The sequence below is a fragment of the Salmo salar genome, chromosome 02, assembly GCF_965601325.2.
Source record: "Salmo salar chromosome 02, fSalSal1, whole genome shotgun sequence".
NCBI classification, from domain to species: Eukaryota; Metazoa; Chordata; class Actinopteri; order Salmoniformes; family Salmonidae; genus Salmo; species Salmo salar.
In genome coordinates, this window is record NC_138292.1 from 36,446,687 (window position 1) to 36,468,993 (window position 22,307).

General features: G+C 40.8%; 1 protein-coding gene across 8 annotated transcripts; it reads right to left on the minus strand.

Moving 5' to 3' along the window:
• Window positions 1-1,184: 1,184 nt before the first annotated feature.
• On the minus strand, window positions 1,185-21,474 carry LOC106580622 (protein rapunzel). 8 transcript variants are annotated; one of them, XM_045703084.2, is made up of 4 exons: window positions 21,073-21,400; window positions 4,830-4,919; window positions 4,492-4,521; window positions 1,185-4,373 (listed from the first exon to the last, which is right to left on the minus strand). In XM_045703084.2, the coding sequence occupies exon 4, from the start codon at window positions 4,321-4,323 to the stop codon at window positions 3,148-3,150; it is 1,176 nt and encodes a 391-aa protein (XP_045559040.1). In that variant the 5' UTR covers window positions 4,324-4,373; window positions 4,492-4,521; window positions 4,830-4,919; window positions 21,073-21,400; the 3' UTR covers window positions 1,185-3,147. The 8 variants fall into 8 exon arrangements, with proteins under 8 accessions (XP_045559040.1, XP_014017381.1, XP_014017396.1 ...); XM_014161906.3 differs by lacking the exon at window positions 21,073-21,400 and adding an exon at window positions 15,818-15,957; XM_014161921.3 differs by lacking the exon at window positions 21,073-21,400 and adding an exon at window positions 15,818-15,957 and having other exon boundaries at window positions 4,799-4,919.
• Window positions 21,475-22,307: the final 833 nt, after the last annotated feature.

A 22,307-nucleotide genomic window follows, 5' to 3' on the forward strand; every position in this document is an offset into this window, starting at 1 on the left:
TAGTTATTACACTATAGATATAGTAGTTTATATAACATAATAACAGTTTATGATACATTCGTTTCATAGTTATGCTAGGAAGATGTGAACTAGCTAGCTGGTGTGCTAGTAGTAGCCATTGTGCAATAACTTCACATCCCCTGAGACCTAAAGTGGTGTCGCTTCCAATCTACCACAACCATGGGTTGAGTGTACAAACATTAGGAACACCTTCCTAATATTGAGTTGCACCCCCCCTTTTCCCTCAGAACAGCCTCAATTCATCAAGGCATGGACTACAAGGTATCGAAAGTGTTCCACAGGGATGCTAGCCCATGTTGACTCCAATGCTTCCCACAGTTGTGTCAAGTTGGCTGGATGTCCTTTGGGTGGTGGACCATTCTTGATACACATGGATAACTGTTATGCGTGAAAAGCCCAGCAGCATTGCAGTTCTTGACACACTCAAACCGGTGCGCCTGGCACCTACTACCATACCCTGTTCAAAGGCACTTAAATCTTTTGTCTTGCCCATTCACCCACTGAATGGCACACATAAACAATCCATGTCTCAATTGTCTCGAGGCTTACAAATCGTTCTTTAACCTGTCTTCTCCCCTTCGTCTACACTGACAGCAGTGGAATTAACAGGTGACATCAATAAGGGATCATAGCTTTCACCTGGAGACACCTGGTCAGTCTATGTTATGGAAAGAGGTCGTGTTCCTAATGTTTTGTACAGTTAATGTTTCTACAGTCACTGTAGATTTGAGAGTACAAAGTGTAGTGTGAGCTTGCATCCCAGGTCGGTCAAACTAAAACTCCAATACAGTTTCCTAATAATATAGTCTAATTTTCATGTAGAACACATAATTTGTATCAACAAAACAGAAACATTTCTATCAGTTTATTCATCATGAGAATATTTAAGACCCTGCTCTTTCCAAAGAGGGGATGTGCAAGTTCTGTGCCTAAGATATTAAAGCCACATGGCCACAAAATTACAGAGCACGTTGGGTGTTTTCAAACTATAATGCCATAGCCACAGCTTCTGTCCCTCAGATAGCCCTGCCCTGTGACACCGATTGTTTTGCAATGTCATTGAATATATATATCACATTGAGTACAATTAATTTTTCCGATCTGTAACTCCTCACCTTTCCTCAAACATACTATACTGTGGTAACCAAAGACAGCAAACCAAATAAATCAAGATCATTTATTTTAACATAGTAATATCCATCTTTGTTTTTATTTGATTCAGTAAATTGTGTGATAAGAGTAAGGCATATTGACAGAGATACTAGAACAAAATAATAATTCCTTTAATATCAGAGAAAACATCTTGAACATTTTATTCCCCTCATTATCTAAAGAAAACCACACAAACATGCTACTCTGTATGATGCGATGATAGTGCCTTGTATATTAATTATATTATCATTTGTGTTGTTTAGGGCTCATATACTCCTATGTTGACAAAGTAATATAGACATGGTTTAAAATTATGCAATAAGGCCCAAGGGGGTGCAGTATATGGCCAATATACCATGGCTAAGGGCTGTTTTTTGCATGACGCAAAGCGGAGTGCCTGGATACAGCCCTTAGCCGTGGTATATTGGCCACATACCACCAACCCCTGAGGTGCCTTATTGCTATTATAAACTGGTTCTCAATGTAATTAGAGCAGTAAAAATGTATGTTTCGTCATACCCGTGGTATACTGTCTGATATACTGTAGCTGTCAGCCAATCAGCATTCAGGGCACAAACCACCCAGTTTATAATGTTGAATATGGAGTCCTTGTTACTTAGTTTAACAGGGTGCAATGACTTGTGTTCTTTTCATCCCCTTTAAAAAGGTTTAAGTTATTGCTAATGGCTAGTTTGTAATACGCAGGCCATAGACAACAAACCACCACTTCATAATCATTCATATATTGCATTTACAGTACCAGTCAAAAGTTGACTGGTACTGTATATAGCGCCTTTCCTGATGCTCAAAGCGCTGTAAGGAGGGTGTGGGGGGAACTCACCTCATCCACCACCAATGTGAAGCACCCACTTCAGATCAACATGTTTTGTAAAATAAAATATATAAAAGTAGTAAAATTACTCAGAAAATAAAAGGTGCAAACGAGAGTGAATGCAAGGAAAGTGGAATGGGTTAAACATTATGATAAATGTAAATAGGGTTGTGGAAATATGGACTGAGTCGAGATGACCTGTGATACCAACATTTCTGTTGCACATCACAACAGGTAAAGATGTGACGAGCATATCTATGCTAGGCATTCATGAGCACATCTTCACAGCAATAATATGTCTTAGCATGCCTTTGTAGAGGGTTGGTTGATCAAATTACATGGAATGGGAGCAGGTTCACTGAAGCAGTGTGTGCCAAAATAACAGAGACAGGAATAACAAAACACAATGTCAGATGAGTTGTTGTCATCACAGGAGGTTGGTGGCACCTTAATTGGGGAAAACAGGCTTGTGGTAATGGCTGGAATGGAATGAGTAGAATAGTGTCAAATACATTCCGTTTGCGCCGTTCCAGCCCTTTCTATGAGACGTCACCCCCTCGGCAGCCTCTACTATGTCATATGAATGTAAATTGCAGCAGCTGAAACTGAGTCAAAGGTGCTTTTTTTAAAATATATATATATATATATATATATAAAGTGGAAATACAATTATAGTTATGTAAACTATTGAGGGATTTTTTTTACAGACAAACATTAGGCTTTTATATTTACACACTTCATAAATATTATGCGATTTGGTCAATATAGAATATGTATCAAGACAAAGTTTAATTTATATTCTCAGAAGCATAGATCATGACTATCACAGTTATTATGTGTGGTTTATTTGAAAATGTAAAGCAGAAATTAGATTTTATTTACACTATTTTAGTAGGGTGGATACATAAAAGAAAAACATCACAAAGAATAGATTAACAGGTAAAACAGTCTTTGGTAAGTATCATGCTTTATAATAAATGTTAGCCTATGTTCCTCCTCATTAGTATAGCTGGGGATCAGAACTCAACTGAGAAAGAGGGAAAGTACTTGGCAATGTCAGTCTTAGTGTAAAGACCAAATTGGACTGAATATAACATTGGGAGCTATGGCTAATTATTCATACATTTTTAAGTAAGAAAACGTCAATTGTAGTGAACACAAACATAGAAGTTCTTGTGCTCCTCCCAGTAGTGTAGCTCTTCGGCAAAGCTCCAGACACAGGTCAGGTCTTTGCAAGTCTTGACCGTGTGGACTGCACAGGGACCTGGCAACTGCTCAAACAGGAGCTCAGCTGTACCCACTACAGTGAGTTTCTTCTGACCCTGGATCAGCTGCTGGATGTGGGCCTTGTTCAGAGGCTCGGGCGAGGCACTGTAGGACACCATGACGTTCAGCTTCTCATCTGTTGCTGCCACCTGAAAGCGATTTTTTCCTGTGGGGCACTGGATGTCTTTTTTGTTGGAGAACAGGCCCGAAGGGGAGCTGAATATACGGACAGACCAGCACACCCAGTCATACTTTCTTTTCAGCTTCTCCAAAATGGCGTCTGCCAGCTGCTGGTTGCTCAGGTCAGAGTGGTCCCTAACCAACCTCCGGGTATCCAGTTCAGCCTGCTTGGGGAAGCTGGTGATGCAGTCCTCAATGACAGCATTCATTTTCACCTGTACATCCTTCATCTTTTCTCCCCAGTCTTGAAGAAGCTTCTCTTCATCATCGCAGTCCTTTAGAGCAGTGTAGCCCATCAGAGAGATGAGGCCTATGCAAAAGAGTTTCTTCAACCTGGCACAGAAGTCTTCCATTGTGCGTCGACTTTTCTCCTCATAGTTAAGAGTAATTTCCAACACTGACTCTCCAGAGAAGTTGGCTCCCATCACGGCACTATAGAGGGTGTGTAGGTTTTTGTCACCACCTGTTTTGACAAAATGCTCCATGAACAGCTTCTTCTTGACCTCACGAAACTTGGGTTTGGCATTGAGGATGTCCATGTACTTGCGGAACTGGTTGGAGATGTTCTCCTCTACAGAAAAGTAGGCTGCGTCCGCTCCGCTCTTCTTGATCTCCTCGTTAATACGCTGCATCTCCTCTGAAACCACCTCCAGGCGTTCGCGAACTTTCAGGAACTGCTCCTTCATGAACGCAGCTTCCTTGCTCTCCACATTGTCGAGGGCCAATTTCACGATGGGAGCAGCGATGGCGAAAACAGGGAAGAGGTCACCTGCGATACTGGCCACCACCTCAGCTCCCTGTTCAAACACTTCCATTACAGTCTCTACCACGTTCTTCTTCTCTGCTACGATCTTCTGTAGCTGGCCGGCCATCTTTGCTGGTATTGATATTATTCAGTGCACAACAAATAACAGTATAAAATCTGAAAAAAAGAGCATAAGGACATGGTCAAAAGGATGTTTGAACTCTTTTATTTACATTAGACATGATAAAGTCTATGGTCTACAGAATGACTCGACTAAAATAAGAGCACAGTTTACCAAAGTCAGTCCTGGGGCAGCACTACACAGCTGAGGAAAAAAAACAGAAAAAAAAAAAAAGTTGGTTATTTGAATCAGCGGTGTAGTGCTGATTCAAACTGAGTTTGTGAAACCCTGGTGTCTATAGAATTACTCTTGAGAAAGTAGAAAGGTTTCTGTCTGACACTTAACTAAAGCATTATTGAAGAACCATTTAAAATATAGACAACCAATCATCCCCCAGTTCAAGCCCTTAGTTAAAATGGAGGAAAAGTTCAACAGCAATACCAAAGTCTTAACAGTTAGGCCCATATAGTTATTTACCTACCTTCCTACAGTATATTAGTTTCTGAACTTACGTAGAGCTGTTCTGGTATTGTTGGACTGTGGTCTGCTTCCTTGCTCAAACTCTCAACTAGAGTGAATCCCTGCTGGCCTCACAGTGAGAACTGATAAAGAGAGAGAGAGAGAGAGGGAGCAGAGTAAATTGCAGTACACAAGCAAAGCCTACTGGGATTACAGCTGGACAAACCCAGTGAGCAATGAGGCAACAATGCAAAGAGAATTCATCAGTGAGGGAAGACACGTAGGGGTAGATACTCTATGGAATTTCAAATGTGTACTTCAAGGCAGTGTTTTAATGGTTTTATGGTATAGAAATGTTTTAAGTATTTACCATTTACTGTCTGCATTATACACTCAATTCAAGTGTGTTGTATATCACATCAACAAAGTGCCAAATGAGGAAAAAAACAACGAAGATCTGAAATACGGTATGAAGTATGCACAGCAAGCCAATTAGTAATTGTTACACAAGAAGTGACAGAACATTTATTATACCGCATTTAAAAAAAGAATATTATACAGTATAACGTATACACCTCTGCTGCAATAAATCATTGCAAATTGTATTTGACAACTGGCATGAAATTACTTTCAGGTCAAAGTACAATGTTATAAACTCAGTTTATTATTAAAAACCTAATCCATTCTCCCTTGGCCCTTCAACTACCACCACCATCCCCACCACGGTCGCTTGTCAGCCAGTCCAGTCAATGCCACGGAGAGTGTGGGAGTGATAAACTGTCTGTTGGAGATTAAACTTGCTGAGCAGGAGTGCATTTTCCACAGAAATGCAAGTAACCACAGCAACAAGACAACGGAAACTATTCTGTCAGCGTCTCAGTCTGCCTTTCTCTGCTGCTGAGGTCTGGCCCAAGGGAGTTTACACTGCAAAAGATCAGGGAAGATGTCACCCTCATTTCTCAACCTGATCTATCACCTACATCTACAGCTGTCAAGGGAGGCACAGCCTTTATGGCCGTAGAGAACAGCGACTACTAAGACAGACTTGTCTAAGAAAATCCAAGAACTCTAGAACAATCTCAATACAGCCAAAGCTGACAACTCTCACGCATTTGACCCTCTTCTCACACCACACCTCATATCTCGCATTGAAAAGTACTGATTTAATTTTTCGAATTAGTTAGTGCGTTAACATTTCAACTGTGCTCTAAATTGTTTTGAAATTGGAGAATCTGCGCCACTGAGGTATAATAAGAACTGGAGAATGCGTCCAAGATGTCTGACCGTCGTTTTCAAGGTAAACCTACTCAAGTTTACATACGTCGATTCATGTACCGTTAATATCCAGGTGGCATCCGGTTTATACGGACAAACATCACATGCGCACAGGGAGCAGTGTCGATGTCATACAAACCCATGGCAGACATTGGATGAATATAAAAATGTTCATATCTTCAGCTGAGTAAAAAAACTCAACTCGGCCTCAGCAACAATTATTTGAATAATTCAATGGATGTTTTGTGCTCAAAGGTGATGACTAAAGTGTCTTATTATGAATTCTCAAATCTGACTTCTCTATGTTTTCGACCCCGAGTGGCAGAGCTGTCTAAGACACTGCATCACAGTGTTTGAGGCATCACTACAGACCCTGGTTCGATACCGGGCAGTATCACAACCGGCCGTGATCGAGAGTCCCATAGGGCGGCACACAATTGGCCCAGCGCTGTCCAGATTAGGGGAGGGTTTGGCCGGGGTAGGCTGTCATTGTAAATAAGAATTTGTTCTTAAATGACTTGCCTGGTTAATTAAAATACAAAAAAAATAAAAAATGTGGCAGTGTATGGAAAATTGTCTTTCTGGGCTGGGCATCAGCTAAACTGCAGTACCGAAGCAAACCTCTAGGAGCAGTAGAAACCGTGCTTCTAGACCCGAACCCTGGCCCCTTGATCTGCGTCTGCAATTTAACATCACAAGTGGAACCTCTGTCATTGAGGGGGTTCGATTAATCTCGCCTGGGTGCGCAGGTAACCGTGTTTTGCATGGGCTGAATGTTGATTGCATTTGATTTGGAATCAGGATGCCTTCCGGGCGTGAGCCAGGTGCCCCGTTCAAAGCCCAGGATTAACCTGTTAGGGCTAGGGGGCAGTATTTACACGGCCGGATAAAAAACGTACCCGATTTAATCTGGTTATTACTACTGCCCAGAAACTAGAATATGCATATAATTATTGGCTTTGGATAGAAAACACCCTAAAGTTTCTAAAACTGTTTGAATGGTGTCTGTGAGTATAACAGAACTCATATGGCAGGCAAAAACCTGAGAAGATTCTGTACAGGAAGTGCCCTCTCTGACCATTCCTTGGGCTTCTTGACTCTTTTTATTCAAAACTTAGGATCTTTGCTGTAACGTGACACTTCCTACGGCTCCCATAGGCTCTCAGAACCCGGGAAAAAGCTGAATGATGTCGAGGCAGCCCCTGGCTGAAAAACATTAGCGCCTTTGGTAAGTGGTCTATCAGAGAACAATGAGACTGAGGCGCGTGCACGAGGCGACCCCATGTTTTTATTTTCTCTCTCTTTGTACTAAAACACAGATTCCCGGTCGGAATATTATCGCTTTTTTACGAGAAAAATTGTATAAAAATAGATTTTAAACAGCGGTTGACATGCTTCGAAGTACGGTAATGGAATATTTAGAATTTTTTTGTCACGAAATGCGCCATGCCCGTCACCCTTATTTACCCTTTCGGATAGTGTCTGGAACGCACGAACAAAAAACGCCGCTATTTGGATATAACAATGGATTATTTGGGACCAAACCAACATTTGTTAATGAAGTAGAAGTCCTGGGAGTGCATTCTGACGAAGAACACCAAAGGTAATAACATTTTTCTTATAGTAAATCTGACTTTGGTGAGGGCTAAACTTGCAGGGTGTCTAAATAGCTAGCCCTGTGATGCCGGGCTATCTACTTAGAATATTGCAAAATGTGCTTTCACCGAAAAGCTATTTTAAAAATCGGACATATCGAGTGCATAGAGGAGTTCTGTATCTATAATTCTTAAAATAATTGTTATGCTTTTTGTGAATGTTTATCGTGAGAAATTTTGTAAATTCACCGGAAGTTTGCGGGGGGTATGCTAGTTCTGAACGTCACATGCTAATGTAAAAAGCTGTTTTTTGATATAAATATGAACTTGATTGAACAAAACATGCATGTATTGTATAACATAATGTCCTAGGTGTGTCATCTGATGAAGATCATCAAAGGTTAGTGCTGCATTTAGCTGTCTTCTGGGTTTTTGTGACATTATATGCTAGCTTGAAAAATGGGTGTCTGATTATTTCTGGCTGGGTACTCTGCTGACATAATCTAATGTTTTGCTTTCGTTGTAAAGCCTTTTTGAAATCGGACAGTGTGGTTAGATTAACGAGAGTCTTGTCTTTAAAATGGTGTAAAATAGTCATATGTTTGAGAAATTGAAGTAATAGCATTTCTAAGGTATTTGAATATCGCGCCACGGGATTCCACTGGCTGTTACGTAGGTGGGACGATTTCGTCCCGCCGGCCCTAGAGAAGTTAACAGTGTCCAAAGAAGGGCCAGATGTATACAGAATGGTGTCGTCTGCGTAGAGGTGGATCAGAGAATCACTCACAGCAAGAGTGACATAATTGATATATACAGAGAAAAGAGTCGTCCCGAGAATTAAACCCTGTGGCACCCCCATAGAGACTGACAGAGGTCCGGACAACAGGCCCTCCGATTTGACACACCGAACTCTGAGAAGTAGTTAGTGAACCAGGTGAGGCAGTCATTAGAGAAACCAAGGCTATTGAGTCTGCCGATAAGAATACGGTGATTGACAGAGTCGAAAGCCTTGGCCAGGTAGATGAAGATGGCTGCACAGTACTGTTTATTATCGACGGTAGTTATGATATTGTTTAGGTCCTTGAGCGTGGCTGAGGTGCACCCGTGACCAGCTTGGAAATCGGATTGCATAGCAGAGAAAGTACAGTGTGATTCGAGATAGATCATTGACCGTTTGTTCACTTTGTTCTCAAAGACTTTAGAAAGGCAGGGCAGGATGGATGGATGTAGTTCTGTAACAGTTTGGGTCTAGAGTGTCTCGCCCTTTGAAGAGGGCGATGATTGTGGTCACGTTCCAATCTTTAGGAATCTCAGACAATACGAAAGAGGGATTGAACAGACTGGGAATAGGGGTTGCGCCAATGGCGGCGGATACTTTTAGGATGAGAGGGTCCAAATTGTCTAGCCCAGTTGATTTGTAGGGATCCAGATTCTGCAGCTCTTTCAGAACATCAGCTGTCTGGATTTGGGTGAAGGAGAAGCGGGGGGGAGCCAGGTGGAAAGAGTGTCCAGCCGTAGAGAAATGCTTATTGAAATTCTTGATTATCGTGGATTTATCGGTGGTGACAGTGTTTCCTAGCCTCAGTGCAGTGGGCAGCTGAGAGGAGGTGCTCTTATTCTCTATGGACTTTACAGTGTCCCAAAACCTTTGGGAGTTAGTGCTGCAGGATGGAAATTTCTGTTTCCTAACTGACTGTATATTGGCTCCTGACTTCCCTGAATATTTGCATATCGCGGGGAATATTCTAAGCTAGTGCAGTGCGCCACAGGATGTTTTTGTGCTAGTCAAGGGCAGTCAAGTCTGGAGTGAACCAAGGGCTATCTGTTCTTAGTTCAAAATGTTTTGAACTAAGAACAGATAGTGAGGAAGGCACTTTTCAAGAACAACCAGGTATCCCCTACTGACGGGATGAGGTCAATATCCTTCCAGGATACCCGGGCCAGGTTGATTAGAAAGGCCTGCTTGCAGAAGTGTTTTAGGGACCGTTTGACAGTGATGAGGGGTGGTCGTTTTACCGCGGACCCATAAAGAACGCAGGAAATGAGGCAGTGATCGCTGAGATCCTGGTTGAAAACAGCAGAGGTGTTCTTAGAGGGGAAGTTTGTCAGGATGATATCTATGAGGGTGCCCATGTTTATGGATTTGGGGTTGTACCTGGTAGGTTCCTTGATCATTTGTGTGAGATTGAGGGCATCTAGCTTAGATTGAAGGACGGCCGGGGTGTTAACCTCTCTAGGGTATGTGGGACGAAATCGTCCCACCTACTCAACAGCCAGTGGAATCCCGTGGCGCGATATTCAAATACCTTAGAAATGCTATTACTTCAATTTCTCAAACATATGACTATTTTATACCATTTTAAAGACAAGACTCTCGTTAATCTAACCACACTGTCCGATTTCAAAAAGGCTTTACAACGAAAGCAAAACATTAGATTATGTCAGCAGAGTACCCAGCCAGAAATAATCAGACACCCATTTTTCAAGCTAGCATATAATGTCACATAAACCCAAACCACAGCTAAATGCAGCACTAACCTTTGATGATCTTCACCAGATGACACTCCTAGGACATTATGTTATACAATACATGCATGTTTTGTTCAATCAAGTTCATATTTATATCAAAAACCAGCTTTTTACATTAGCATGTGACGTTCAGAACTAGCATACCCACCGCAAACTTCCGGTGAATTTACTAAATTACTCACGATAAACGTTCACAAAAAACATAACAATTATTTTAAGAATTATAGATACAGAACTCCTTTATGCAATCGCTATGTCCGATTTTAAAATAGGTTTTCGGCAAAAGCACATTTTGCAATATTCTGAGTAGATAGCTCGCCATCACGGGCTAGCTATTTTGACACCCACCAAGTTTGGCACTCACCAAACTCAGATTTAGTATAAGGAAAATTGGATTACCTTTGCTGTTCTTCGTTAGAATGCACTCCCAGGACTTCTACTTCAATAACAAATGTTGGTTTGGTTCAAAATAATCCATAGTTATGTTAAAATATCCTCTGTTTTGTTTGTGCGTTCAAGACACTATCCGAAGGGTAATGAAGGGTGACGCGCCGGCGCGTATCGTGACAAAAAAATTCGAAATATTCCATTACCATACTTCGAAGCATGTCAAACGCTGTTTAAAATCTATTTTTATGCGATTTTTCTCGTAAAAAAGCGATAATATTCCGACCGGGAAACCCTGTTTTCGTTCAAAGACTAAAAATCTAAAATTGACTCTTCTCGTGCACGCACGCGCCAGTCTCATTGTTCTCTGATCGACCACTTACCAAATGCGCTACTGTTTTTCAGCCATGGCCTGCAGTCATCATTCAACGTTCTGCCGCCTTCTGAGAGCCTATGGGAGCCGTAGGAAGTGTCACGTTACAGCAGAGATCCTCAGTTTTCAATAAAGAGAGTGTAGAAGGCCAAGAAATGGTCAGAGAGGGCACTTCCTGTAAGGAATCTTCTCAGGTTTTTGCCTGCCATATGAGTTCTGTTATACTCACAGACATCATTCAAACAGTTTTAGAAACTTTAGGGTGTTTTCTATCCAAATCAAACAATTATATGCATATTCTAGTTTCTGGGCAGTAGTAATAACCAGATTAAATCGGGTACGTTTTTTATCCGGCCGTGCAAATACTGCCCCCTACCCCAGAGAGGTTAAGCATATCCCAGTTTAGGTCATCTAACAGTACGAACTATGAAGATAATGGGGGTCAATCAATTCACATATGGTGTCCAGGGCACAGCTGGGAGCTGAGGGGGGTCTATAACAAGCGGCAACAGTGAGAGACTTATTTCTGGAGAGATGGATTTTTAAAAGTAGTAGCTCGAACTGTTTGGGCATAGACCTGGATAGTAGGACAGAACTCTGCAGGCTAACTCCGCCCCCTTTAGCAGTTCTATCTTGACGGAAAATGTTGTAATTGGGGATGGAAATTTCAGAATTATTGGTGGCCTTCCTAAACCAGGATTCAGACAAGGCTAGGACATCAGGGTTGGCGGAGTGATCTAAAGCAGTGAATAAAGCAAACTTAAGAGGGGGCTTTTGATGTTAACCTCTTGAGGATACCCTAGGATAGGGGGCGCCACAGCGCATTTTGAAAAGAATTCGTTCCCATTTTCAACGGCCTACTAATCAAACTCAGAAGCTAGGACATGCATATACTTATTATATATGGATAGAAAACACCCTAAAGTTTCTAAAACTGTTCAAATGGTGTCTGTGAGTATAACAGAACTCATATGGCAGTCAAAACCCCGAGACCGATTGAACCAGGAAGTGGAATTCTGAATTGTGGACTCAACTTCACGTCATCGCCTATAATTCACACCGTGAGATATCGTTTAGTGAGCACTTCCTATTGCTTCCACAAGATGTCGCCAGTCTTTTCACAGTGGTTTGAGCCTTCTACAGTCGAAACTCAGTGAATGAGACGCATTGGAAATTGGTCACAGGGGATGGGCCATCACCATTATGACGCCGGCGGCCCAGTCTACCCCCACCTTTGGAAACGTTTTAAAACACTCTGCAACCGTCCCCGTCAAATCTTATTGGCTCTCTTGGTGTTACAGGCCCTGAAGATTAATGTTTTACAACGTTTGAACGAACCTAAAGGAGGGAAAAATCTAATTTTCCGAAACTGCAGTCCTGCGCACATCGGAGCACTTGGAGACAGCCCTAGGACGCGCTACCAACAGCAGGCTAATGGAACATGAAGGATGGACTTTTTTGACCGAAAATACATCTGTTGTGGACCTGGGATTCCTGGAAGTGCTTTCTGATGAAGACAACTAAAGGTAGGCGATTATTGACAATATTATACAAGATCAGATGTGATTTGCCATTGTTCCAAGATGGCGCCGCGCTAGTTTTCCTAGCTCATTTTCTGAGTATCGCAAAGTGTGACTACCCAGTAAAGTTAATTTAAAATCTGGTATGACAGGTGTTCTCAAGAGATATTCATCTATAAATGTTAGATTGACAATATAAATTAAAAAAATTGTTTTCGAATAGTAATTTAGGGAATTGTAGCACTGTTTCCCGGCACGCATTTGAGGGGAAAATAGTTAGTCAACGTCAGACGCCGATGTAAAATGCTGTTTTTATATATAAATATGACCTTTATTGAACAAAAGAATGCATGCTGTGTGTAACATGATGTCCTAGGTGTGTCATCTGATGAAGTTTGTAAAAGGTTAGTGCTGCATTTAGCTGTTTTTTGGTTATTTGTGATGCAAGTGGTTGGTCGGAAAATGGCTATGTTGCTGCTTTTTACGATGGACTCATCTAACATAATCTAATGATTTGCTTTTCCTGTAAAACCTTTTTGAAATCAGATGACGTGGGTCGATTCAGGAGAGGTGTATCTATAAAAATATTGTAAAAAATTATGCTAATTGGCGATATGATTTTTCGCTGGATTTTGATCCCGCTGACGGGATGAGACGCTGATTAACATGCATGAACCCAAGGCGTTTCCGGTTACAGAAGTCAACAAATGAGAGCGCCTGGGGACACACAGGGCCTGGGTTAACCTCTACATCACCAGAGGAACAGAGGCGGAGTAGGATAAGGCTAAAGGCTATAAGAACTGGTCGTCTAGTGCATTCGGAACAGAGAGTAAAAAGAGCAGACTTCTGGGTGTGGTAGGATAGATTCAGGGCATAATGCACAAACAAGGGCATGGCAGGGTGCGAGTACAGTGGAGGTAAACCTAGGCATTGAGTGACGATGAGAGAGGCTGCTTCTCTGGAAGCGGCAGTTAAACTAGGTGCGGTCTCCGCATGTCTGGGGGCTGGGGCAAGGGAGCTAACCGAGGTCATGTAGAGCGGGACTTGGGGCTCCGCAGTAAAACAAAACAATAAGAGCTACCCTAAACAACAGTATACAAGGCATATTGACATAGGTAGAGTAAGATGATGGCAATGATTTTCAACTAGTAGGGTTAAACCACCTTAATATTGATATCTATTAGATTTTTCTTAAAGGTTGGTTGATTGAGAAATTAATTGTTATAACAAGAACATAGAGCAGGAGTTGCCAACCCTCCTAGAGTGCAAGCAGGATTTTCTTCCAGCCCTATTTGAAAGAGTACACCCAAATGACAAAACACAAAATGTTGGTGTCTTTAACTAGACTGCAATCTAGGATTTGGTTACCCACTGCCATCAACCATTAATATTAGAATTTCTTGTGCAGAGCATTTGTGTAGTGGTAACACTCCCGTCACGTGTCACATACAACTTTCCACCTGAGAACAGGTATCAATCCCTGCTTCCAACCTTCCCAATGTGCCTGTCTCCCCATCTCATTTCATTACTGTCTGAATAAAGTGTCAAACTACCCCAAAAATCTAAAAGTAACAAAGTCGTTGAATTTTGAGTGTTCATTTAATGTTCAAAGCATCCTGAATACACCTGACCTGTGGTTTTCATTTAAAAAAAATGTTCCACTCTTAGGCCTAAGCCATGTCCAAATACGTAGAATTGCAGGAAATGAGCTTTAAAACAGTACAATTTTCATGGGGGAGGACCCCCAGACCCCACGTCTAGGGGTTTGTGTTAGGGGGCAATGAAATTCGCATAGCAAATGTCTTGAAAGGTTGGCAGCCCTGTCAATGTAATTGATTAGAATGTATAATCCAGCAAACTAAATATAAACAGATGGTCTGATACTATTAGATCAGCAGCTATCATAAAACAGATGGTGCAAATGGCTTTGAAAAAGACACAGCTCTCATTGATACAACATCTGCATTAGAAGCCAGTTCAATGATGGAAGTGGAATGTCATGCATTAGGATAGAAAAACATCCATCTCATTTGATTTAGCCATCCACACTGCCATGCTAAAAAAAAATGAGACATTTCAGCTCTCCATTAAAACCTTAACTCCCAGGGGTTGTCTCATGGTCTGAGTGTATGTGAAGTATCTCTACCGCACTAAAGCAGACAAATTATCCAGGGTGAAGTGATGGTGATTGTACATTTTTAGATGTGCAAGAATTAGGTTTAGACACTAGCCAACACATAGGTTGAATCAAAGTCGTTTACACATCATTTCAATTAAATTACGTTGAACCAACGTGGAATAGACGTTGAATTTACGTCTTACAGACTCAAAAGTGCTATAGCTGTAGCTCGACAAGGGAGGCATATCTTAGGTCAAATAATTCACCAAATAACAAGCAGACCAGTCAACCTTAAAATGTACATTAACTGATGTCCACTGACGAGCAGTTAGGCCTACTTAAGTAATAATTGTCAACATCATAACTGATCCATTTGTATATCAATATCTGGCCATCAAGATAGACATTTTATAGTGTCTTCTTTTCATGGTTTGAATCCTAAATTAAATAAAAATCATTCAAAGCTGCAAGAATAAATGGCAACATTTGAGTGGCCCAAACAATCAGTAAGCTACAGCATCTATGTCGATTGAGGACTAGTTGAGGGAGGTTGCCAAATCATTCTGTGAAGCTTTCCCACATAAACACTGACCGGCCATGACTGGCTGCATTTAACAAATGGACATAGCTCTTTGCAATCCGAGAAGAGCAATCATATTACACTTGTTGTTAAAAGCTGTTCATGTGGCCTCTTAATGGGAAATGTATCGATTAGCTCGTTCAACAAGGGCTCTAATTGCTTTATTTCAGTACCTTGTTTAACTCCCTATACAGTCTGTATACCTCGTGGATTAATATGATAAGGCCTTGCAACAATATGTCAATTGATTAAATTCAGCACTGTTGCCACTGCAGTAGTACATGTATCGTGACAATATATAATTATGGCCACGAGAAACACTTCCTGGAAAAAGGCCTGCACATTATGTCACCGATTCTAGGCTACCAACGCCCAACTGTTTTGACAGAAGTTGTGCACATAGTTACATTGTGTGTTTTGCGCAACTTATAGTAAAACATAGGCTATTATTTAAATGCGCACATTACATTATAAAGTAATGTATTCAAAGATATCGTAGGATCTCAAAAAGTCATGACCAATTTTACCAGTCTCGTCGTTAAAGAACTGCGCAACTAATGAAAACAGCTGCGATAACTTTTGGAAAATATAGACAGAACTGTGTAAGCCTATTGAAGAAACATTTAAATGGTCATATGCAATTATGTTTGGCTAAAAACTCACCTTTTCATTCGCTTTAGTTTGAGGAAGAAAAGCAAATTATTTATCCGATCTGTTTTTCTCTTCCTATTGGTCATATGGTTCTCATATTACAGTTAAAGTGACACACCCATCGACAGTGAGCTAAACTTGGGTGGTGGTTAGACAAGTTGTTGAACAAATTATAGCATATTTTCCTGGTCAACATAGAAACTATAATAAATTACAGTCCTTTGACAAATAACTGACAAAAGTATTTTACCAAGACTATTATAACATTTGCTGATGACAATTGTGTTTATAGTGTGTGAGCTGATGTTTGTTTAGGGAGTAATGTAAATAAACTGTCATATATTATCCGTATCAATGTTTATGACTACATGTACCTCTGCTTAAACGTTTTACATACAGTACCCTCAAAAATTATGTTACATTTCCTCAGCTGTAGATAGAAATAGAACATAAACGTCCTAATTTACTATTGCATAAAATTCCTAATTTACTATTGCATAATGATGAGCAGCGATAACAATGTCCTTTATATTGTGGTTTATTATGAATAAAGAAGACCATAAACATGAGAAATTATAGCTCTATGAAGGATATAAAATGTGTGAATATAGACAGAGATGTAATGTTGTAAGGATATAGATATGGACAGTGTGATGCATCTATCAACAGCATTTTCCAAAGGAGCTTGAGTAAGTCCTCAGTACATTGATGAGGAGAAATGGTTGTTTGCTGATAGCTTACATAACACATAATTATGCTGGCTGGTGTGCTAATTTACAGTATGGTCATCATGAACTACTGGAATGCAGGTAAAATAAGGTATCTTACTATTCTATTTGGTAAGAGGAAGTACTAAGTTCTCATATGTTGTCATTGTTGTTGAGTAGATAGCCACAGCCTGGCATAAAATGTCTCATATATGTCCATTAATACACATATACAAATCCTGATAGTTTAAACCAGGAGTGTCAAACTCATTTTGCCCAGGGGACCGCATTCAGTCTTCAAAGAGATTGAGGCGCCGTACTGAAAATTGGTTATATTTCTTTGCCGTGAAATTTTGCATAAGACAGTCCACTATCCATCGTTTTACCCCAAAAAATCTGTCCCCTGCGGGCCATGTGTTTGACACCCCTGGTTTAAATTATCACAAACTACACAAAAATCTACAAGGCCAATAAACAAATATAAATGTTGCAGTCTGTAACAAGAGATTACATTTCACACAACCACTAGCGAAAGAATCAGCTAGGTTTGAGATATCAATAAAAACACCTCTAAACTCAGTTATAAACATTCATGAATTGTATTTGTAGTTTTCCCCATTATAACTACTCTATTTGTCATTGCACTGTGTAACAAAAGGCTACTCAGGATGAACGCATAGGTAAGCTTTTTTGTGTTTTCCATAGTAATAACAATCCTCTTGGAAGTTGTTGGACTCCACCACCTCCTTATAGTGGCTGACAGCATGCACCAAGCAGTTGGGGAGACTTCTGCTGAGGACCTGAGCCACATTCATCATGTTCCCCTTCAGTTTCTGCCCCTCAATCTCTTGCTGGATCTGACCCTTGTTGATAGGCTTAGGCTGAACACTGAAAGAGATCACCACTTTGATGTTGTTCTTGGTCAACACATCAAAGTAATTAGCTCCTCCTCTACTTCCATGGTACTTCTTTCCAGCTAGCCAGTTGAAAAAGAAAATGCGCTCCTTGTCATTGAAGACCCTGATAGACCAGCTCACCCAGTCATATTTCTTAATAAGGGTGTCTAATAGGGATTTGGTGAAGTCTAGGTCAACACTGCCAGGTTTCTCCTGAAGATGGTGTTCCATGTCCAGTTTCGCCTGATCGGCAAAGTTTTCAGTGCAATCGTCCACCGCTGCTTTCATGCGGTTCTCAACATCTTCCATACGCTCCTGCCACTTCTTCACCATCTCATCCCCCACAACCCCTTCCTTGAGGCTGGCATAACCCATGACAGCAATGATGCCCACCACAAAGAGCTTCTTAAGCCTGGCGCAGAACTCTTCTACCGCCCTTCTACTCCTTTGTTCTGTGGAAACCACTGTCTCCAGCATGGGGTCACCTGAGGTATTGTCCCCGGTAACAGCATTATAGAGCGCGTCCAGGTTCAAGTCCGCGTCCGTGTTCTCATAATGGCTGAGGAACTTCTCCATCTTCTTCTCTTTGAACTTGGGCTTGGCGTTGACAAAGTCCTGGAACTTTTCGTACTGGCTGAGCATTTGTGCCTCACGGTCAAAGTTCTGCTTATTCAAGGAGGTCCTCTGCAGCTCCAGGGCGATTTGGTCGATCTCAGCCTGGATGCCTTCCAGTTTCTGGTTGACCATGCTGAACTGCTCAGTCAGGTAGCGGGCGTCCTGCCCTTCCGGGTTGCTGAGGATCTCAGAGGAGGCTACGAACACGGCCTCAAGGACGGGATGGAGCTGGCCCACAGTGGCTGCCAGGACTGCGGAGGCCTGTCCCATGATCTCCACCCCCTTCTCGATCTTGCCCCTGTTCTGCACAAGCCATTCTGCCACACTGGTCATTTTGAGGGGTCTATCACAAAGTAACAATGGCCAACAAGGTCTTCAAAGAATCTCCGACTATGTTGATGTCTGAAAGAGAAAGAGGAACAAGAGGAACAAACCATAAAACTCTTGTGGAGGTTTGTTGAGGTGAAATAATACATTTGTTAAGGCAGCAAAATCAGATTTTGTGTATTTTTTTCTTCTTCTAAGGATTAGCTAGCTATTAGTTTGAAAAAGTTTGTTTCGGAGATGACTCGATCATCATCATCTCCAGTGGTGTAAAGTACTTAAGGAAAAATACTTCAATGTACTACTTAAGTAATTTTTGGGGGTATTTGTACTCTACTATTTATATTTTTGACAACTTTTACTTTACTACAATCCTAAATAATATAATGTACTTTTTACTCCATACATTTTCCCTGACACCCAAAAGTATTTGTTACATTTTGAATGCAGGACAGGAAAATGATCATAGAACATCCCTGGTCATCCCTACTGCCTCTGATCTGGTGGACTCACTAAACACACATGCTGTCACGACTTCCACTGAAGGTGGCTCCTCTCCCTGTTCGGGCGGCGCTCGGTGGTCGTCGTCGCCGGTCTACTAGCTGCCACCAATCCTTTTTTCTTTTTTGTTTGGTCATGTCTGTTTTGATTGTTCACCTGTGTCTTGTTAAGGTTGTTTATTTTGGGTATTTATTCTCGCCCTACCCACTTTTGTTTCGTACGGGTTTGTTAGCGTTTTTCCTGTCTGTGGTTTTGGGTGGCGTTTATTTTTGTTCATTTTTCCTATCAGGTGTTTTTCCCTAGACTTTGTTCTAGAGGATTTTTGTGGACTGCATTTTTGTCTGTGCCTGTAGTGTTTTGATGAACTGTAATAAATACGCTTTCTCCGTATTTACTCCTCTCCTGCGCCTGACTTCTACACCCACCTCTCATAGAGAGTTCTGACACATGCTGCATTTGTAAATTATGTCTGATGAAAAAATTAAAAATGGTGCCATCTGGCTTGCTTAATACAAGGAATTTGAAATGATTTATACTTTTACTTTTGATACTTAAGTATATTTTAGCAATTACATTTACTTTTTATACTTACATATTTTAAAAACCAAATACTTAGACTTTTACTCAAGTTGTATTTTACTGGGTGACTTTCACTTTTACTTGAGCCATTTTCTATTAAGGTATCTTTACTTTTACTCAAGTATGAAAATTGGGTACTTTTTCCACCACTGATCGTATCCAACACGGAAAACATGAACAGCGTCTAACACAGATTACATCAGACAGTTGGAGTCAAATAGAACAAGCTACTCTCAGCAATAAAACAAATGGAGAACATGTTGGGACATGCAAGAGTCTAGTTTCATGCCACACCCAGAGTCTCAGGTATATGACAGGACTCGATCACAGCTTCGGTGGCACTGACTCACTTCAAAACATGATTTAAAATAAACATACTGAATGTTTATGGCGACTCAGAGCAAACATCAAAAGCAGTGTGGGTACTCTTGCTTTATGATGTGGAGAGTTGCGCAACATTGCAGTGCTGGCTTTTTGGAGTTGAATTGACAAGCCTAACAATAGCCAAGACCCAAATCAAACACAGATGTCCACAACCTGGGAAAAAAGGGGATTTACTTTGTGAACATATGATTTTCAATGTAAAATACACAAAAGAGATGAGCTCACACATATCTCATTCCCCTGAGACAATATCCACTACAGAAAAAAGGCACACCCAGAAGGAAAAAAATTCACCATTGCACTTGTTCTGTAATGAAAAACACACTTTTCTCCCACACACTAAAATGTAAGTTAATTGAAATGCAATTGGGTCATTGAATTCACAGCAACTCCATGTACAATGTAGCATCAGTCATTTACATTTATGAAAAACACGAAATACAGATTCATATCTACACCCATAGACCATGGGCTTACCAGTAATTGCTGATGGCAAGATGAATGGTGTCATTTTACATGCTTTCCCAAGGACTACCACTGTACTAATTACGTCAGTCCTATTAAATAAGCTAACATCACCAGTTATTGCTATCCCATTTTTAAGTTACACAATGTCCAAAAAATTGTGTTAAGAGTATATTAAATAATTGGAATTGTGATGTATTTTGTAGAATTCACTTGTGACTCATCACCACATTGAACTGAAAGCATTTTAACAAAAAATAATAGTGAAGAAAAATACTTACTGAGAAATTGTCCTGGTGTAGGATATGTCAAGTCTTCACTTGTAAAACAAAAATAGTTGACTGTGAGAATGCTAATGCAAGGGTACAATTAAGAGGAAGAAAAAGGCGAGCCCCAAACTATTTTTGTAACCAACAGGAGGTATTTTGCCTTCTTTTCAATATCACTCAACTTCTCTCAAATCCTTTGAACATAGGAGTGCTGAATAAAATCTTAAGAACTCTTATTGAGACCACATCCTTGAGTCATGAGATACCAGCAAAACCACATCCATTAACAATGATATCCCAACATCTCAAATTGCACTTGAATTTCACCTGTTTGTCTTGTCAGTGCACAAACAAAGTGGATCTTTCAAAACCAGTTCCTCACTTTTTCATATGTAGCCTATACTTCTCAAACAAGATCAGTTTGTCAAAGAATAGAACATTTGGGTAAATAAAACTTGACACCCTTGATGGTAATTCAAACTGTCCAGCGAGATAGAGCACGATAAAGAAAAGAGGAAGAAACTCACCTCTGATAGTCCAATAAAGTATACAGGGGGGTGCAGTCCAGTTATCCAACAGTCCAACTGTGCCTCTGAGCACCAGCCTCCTAGTGTTGGGATGTATATGTAGTCTGTCTCTCTCTCTCTCTCTGTCTCTCTCTCTCGTCACTCCCCCGTTGGAACTCCTCCATCCCCTCTCTGCATTCCAACAGGAACCCACTCTGAGGGATGAGGGTCAGGCACTGAGACAGATAACATCCTGTAAACATTGCCCATGCAAGGACACCACTGCCATTCACACAGGGTGTGAAGGATTGTGTGTGTGTGTCTGTGTGTGTGTGCGTGTGTATGTCCAAGCGTTCAAGTGAGCAAAAGAGCCACAAACAAAACCCTGCTTGTTGTGTCTCCATTGAGGTTGCTATGGCCACTGCTTCTTGCCTCTTTTAACAGCGTGCCTGCTAAATGCCACTGAGTTCTGTAAAGTAAGCATGATGTTTTACAGCTAAGAAAGTGCAGTTCCCTAAACAGAGGCAGTTCTTAGTATTTTCAAAATAGCGGATATGTTTCGCAGGGACTCAACGGTATGTGGCGTGATGGGTGGTATTGACTGACGCTGGGAAACATGCTGACTAGGAGGTGTCAGTATGATGAAGCAAAGCTTACTTCCTGAATCCTACTTCCCAAAAATTCCACATTACGTAATTTGAGATGTCCCATATCCTGTCAAAAATTACAGTTCACTATCCAGTGTGCTAAAATCCTAAATCATTCATCCATTACCCATTTACCAGCCGGTTTTGTGGTTCATTTTTGAAGAAAAGAGAACTGAAAACTACAGATTGGAAACTTCAGAAAGATTCCATCTCATGTAAAATGTTTTCAATGGAAAATAGGGCCTCATTTAAATAAACATGGCCTTTGAAGGGGATTTAAGCATACACGGTGGAACAATTGTAAAGTCATTAAAATAATGACAACTATGTGAACAAGGTGTGCCAGATAGGTCAATGTATTTTTAGCTGATGTTTTGTCTGGTTTTACTCAGCTAATAGCCATATCAACTTAACATTCCTGTTCAACAACTTTAATGTTAATAAACAGGTGGAATACGCATTGTTTCTCTTATTATTTTATGTGCATAGTGAATCTGCAGACATTATGGCACACTTTGAACCTCGTCTTCTCTTTTATGATCCTTGTATGCCGGTTTAGTCTATATAACTAAAATCTTAACAGAATCTCATGATTGATGGCGAGGCACA

Coding starts and splice junctions, on each gene's coding strand:
- LOC106580622 (XM_014161885.3), bottom strand. CDS start 18,356: ATGACCAGTGTGGCAGAATGGCTTGTGCAGAACAGGGGCAAGATCGAG.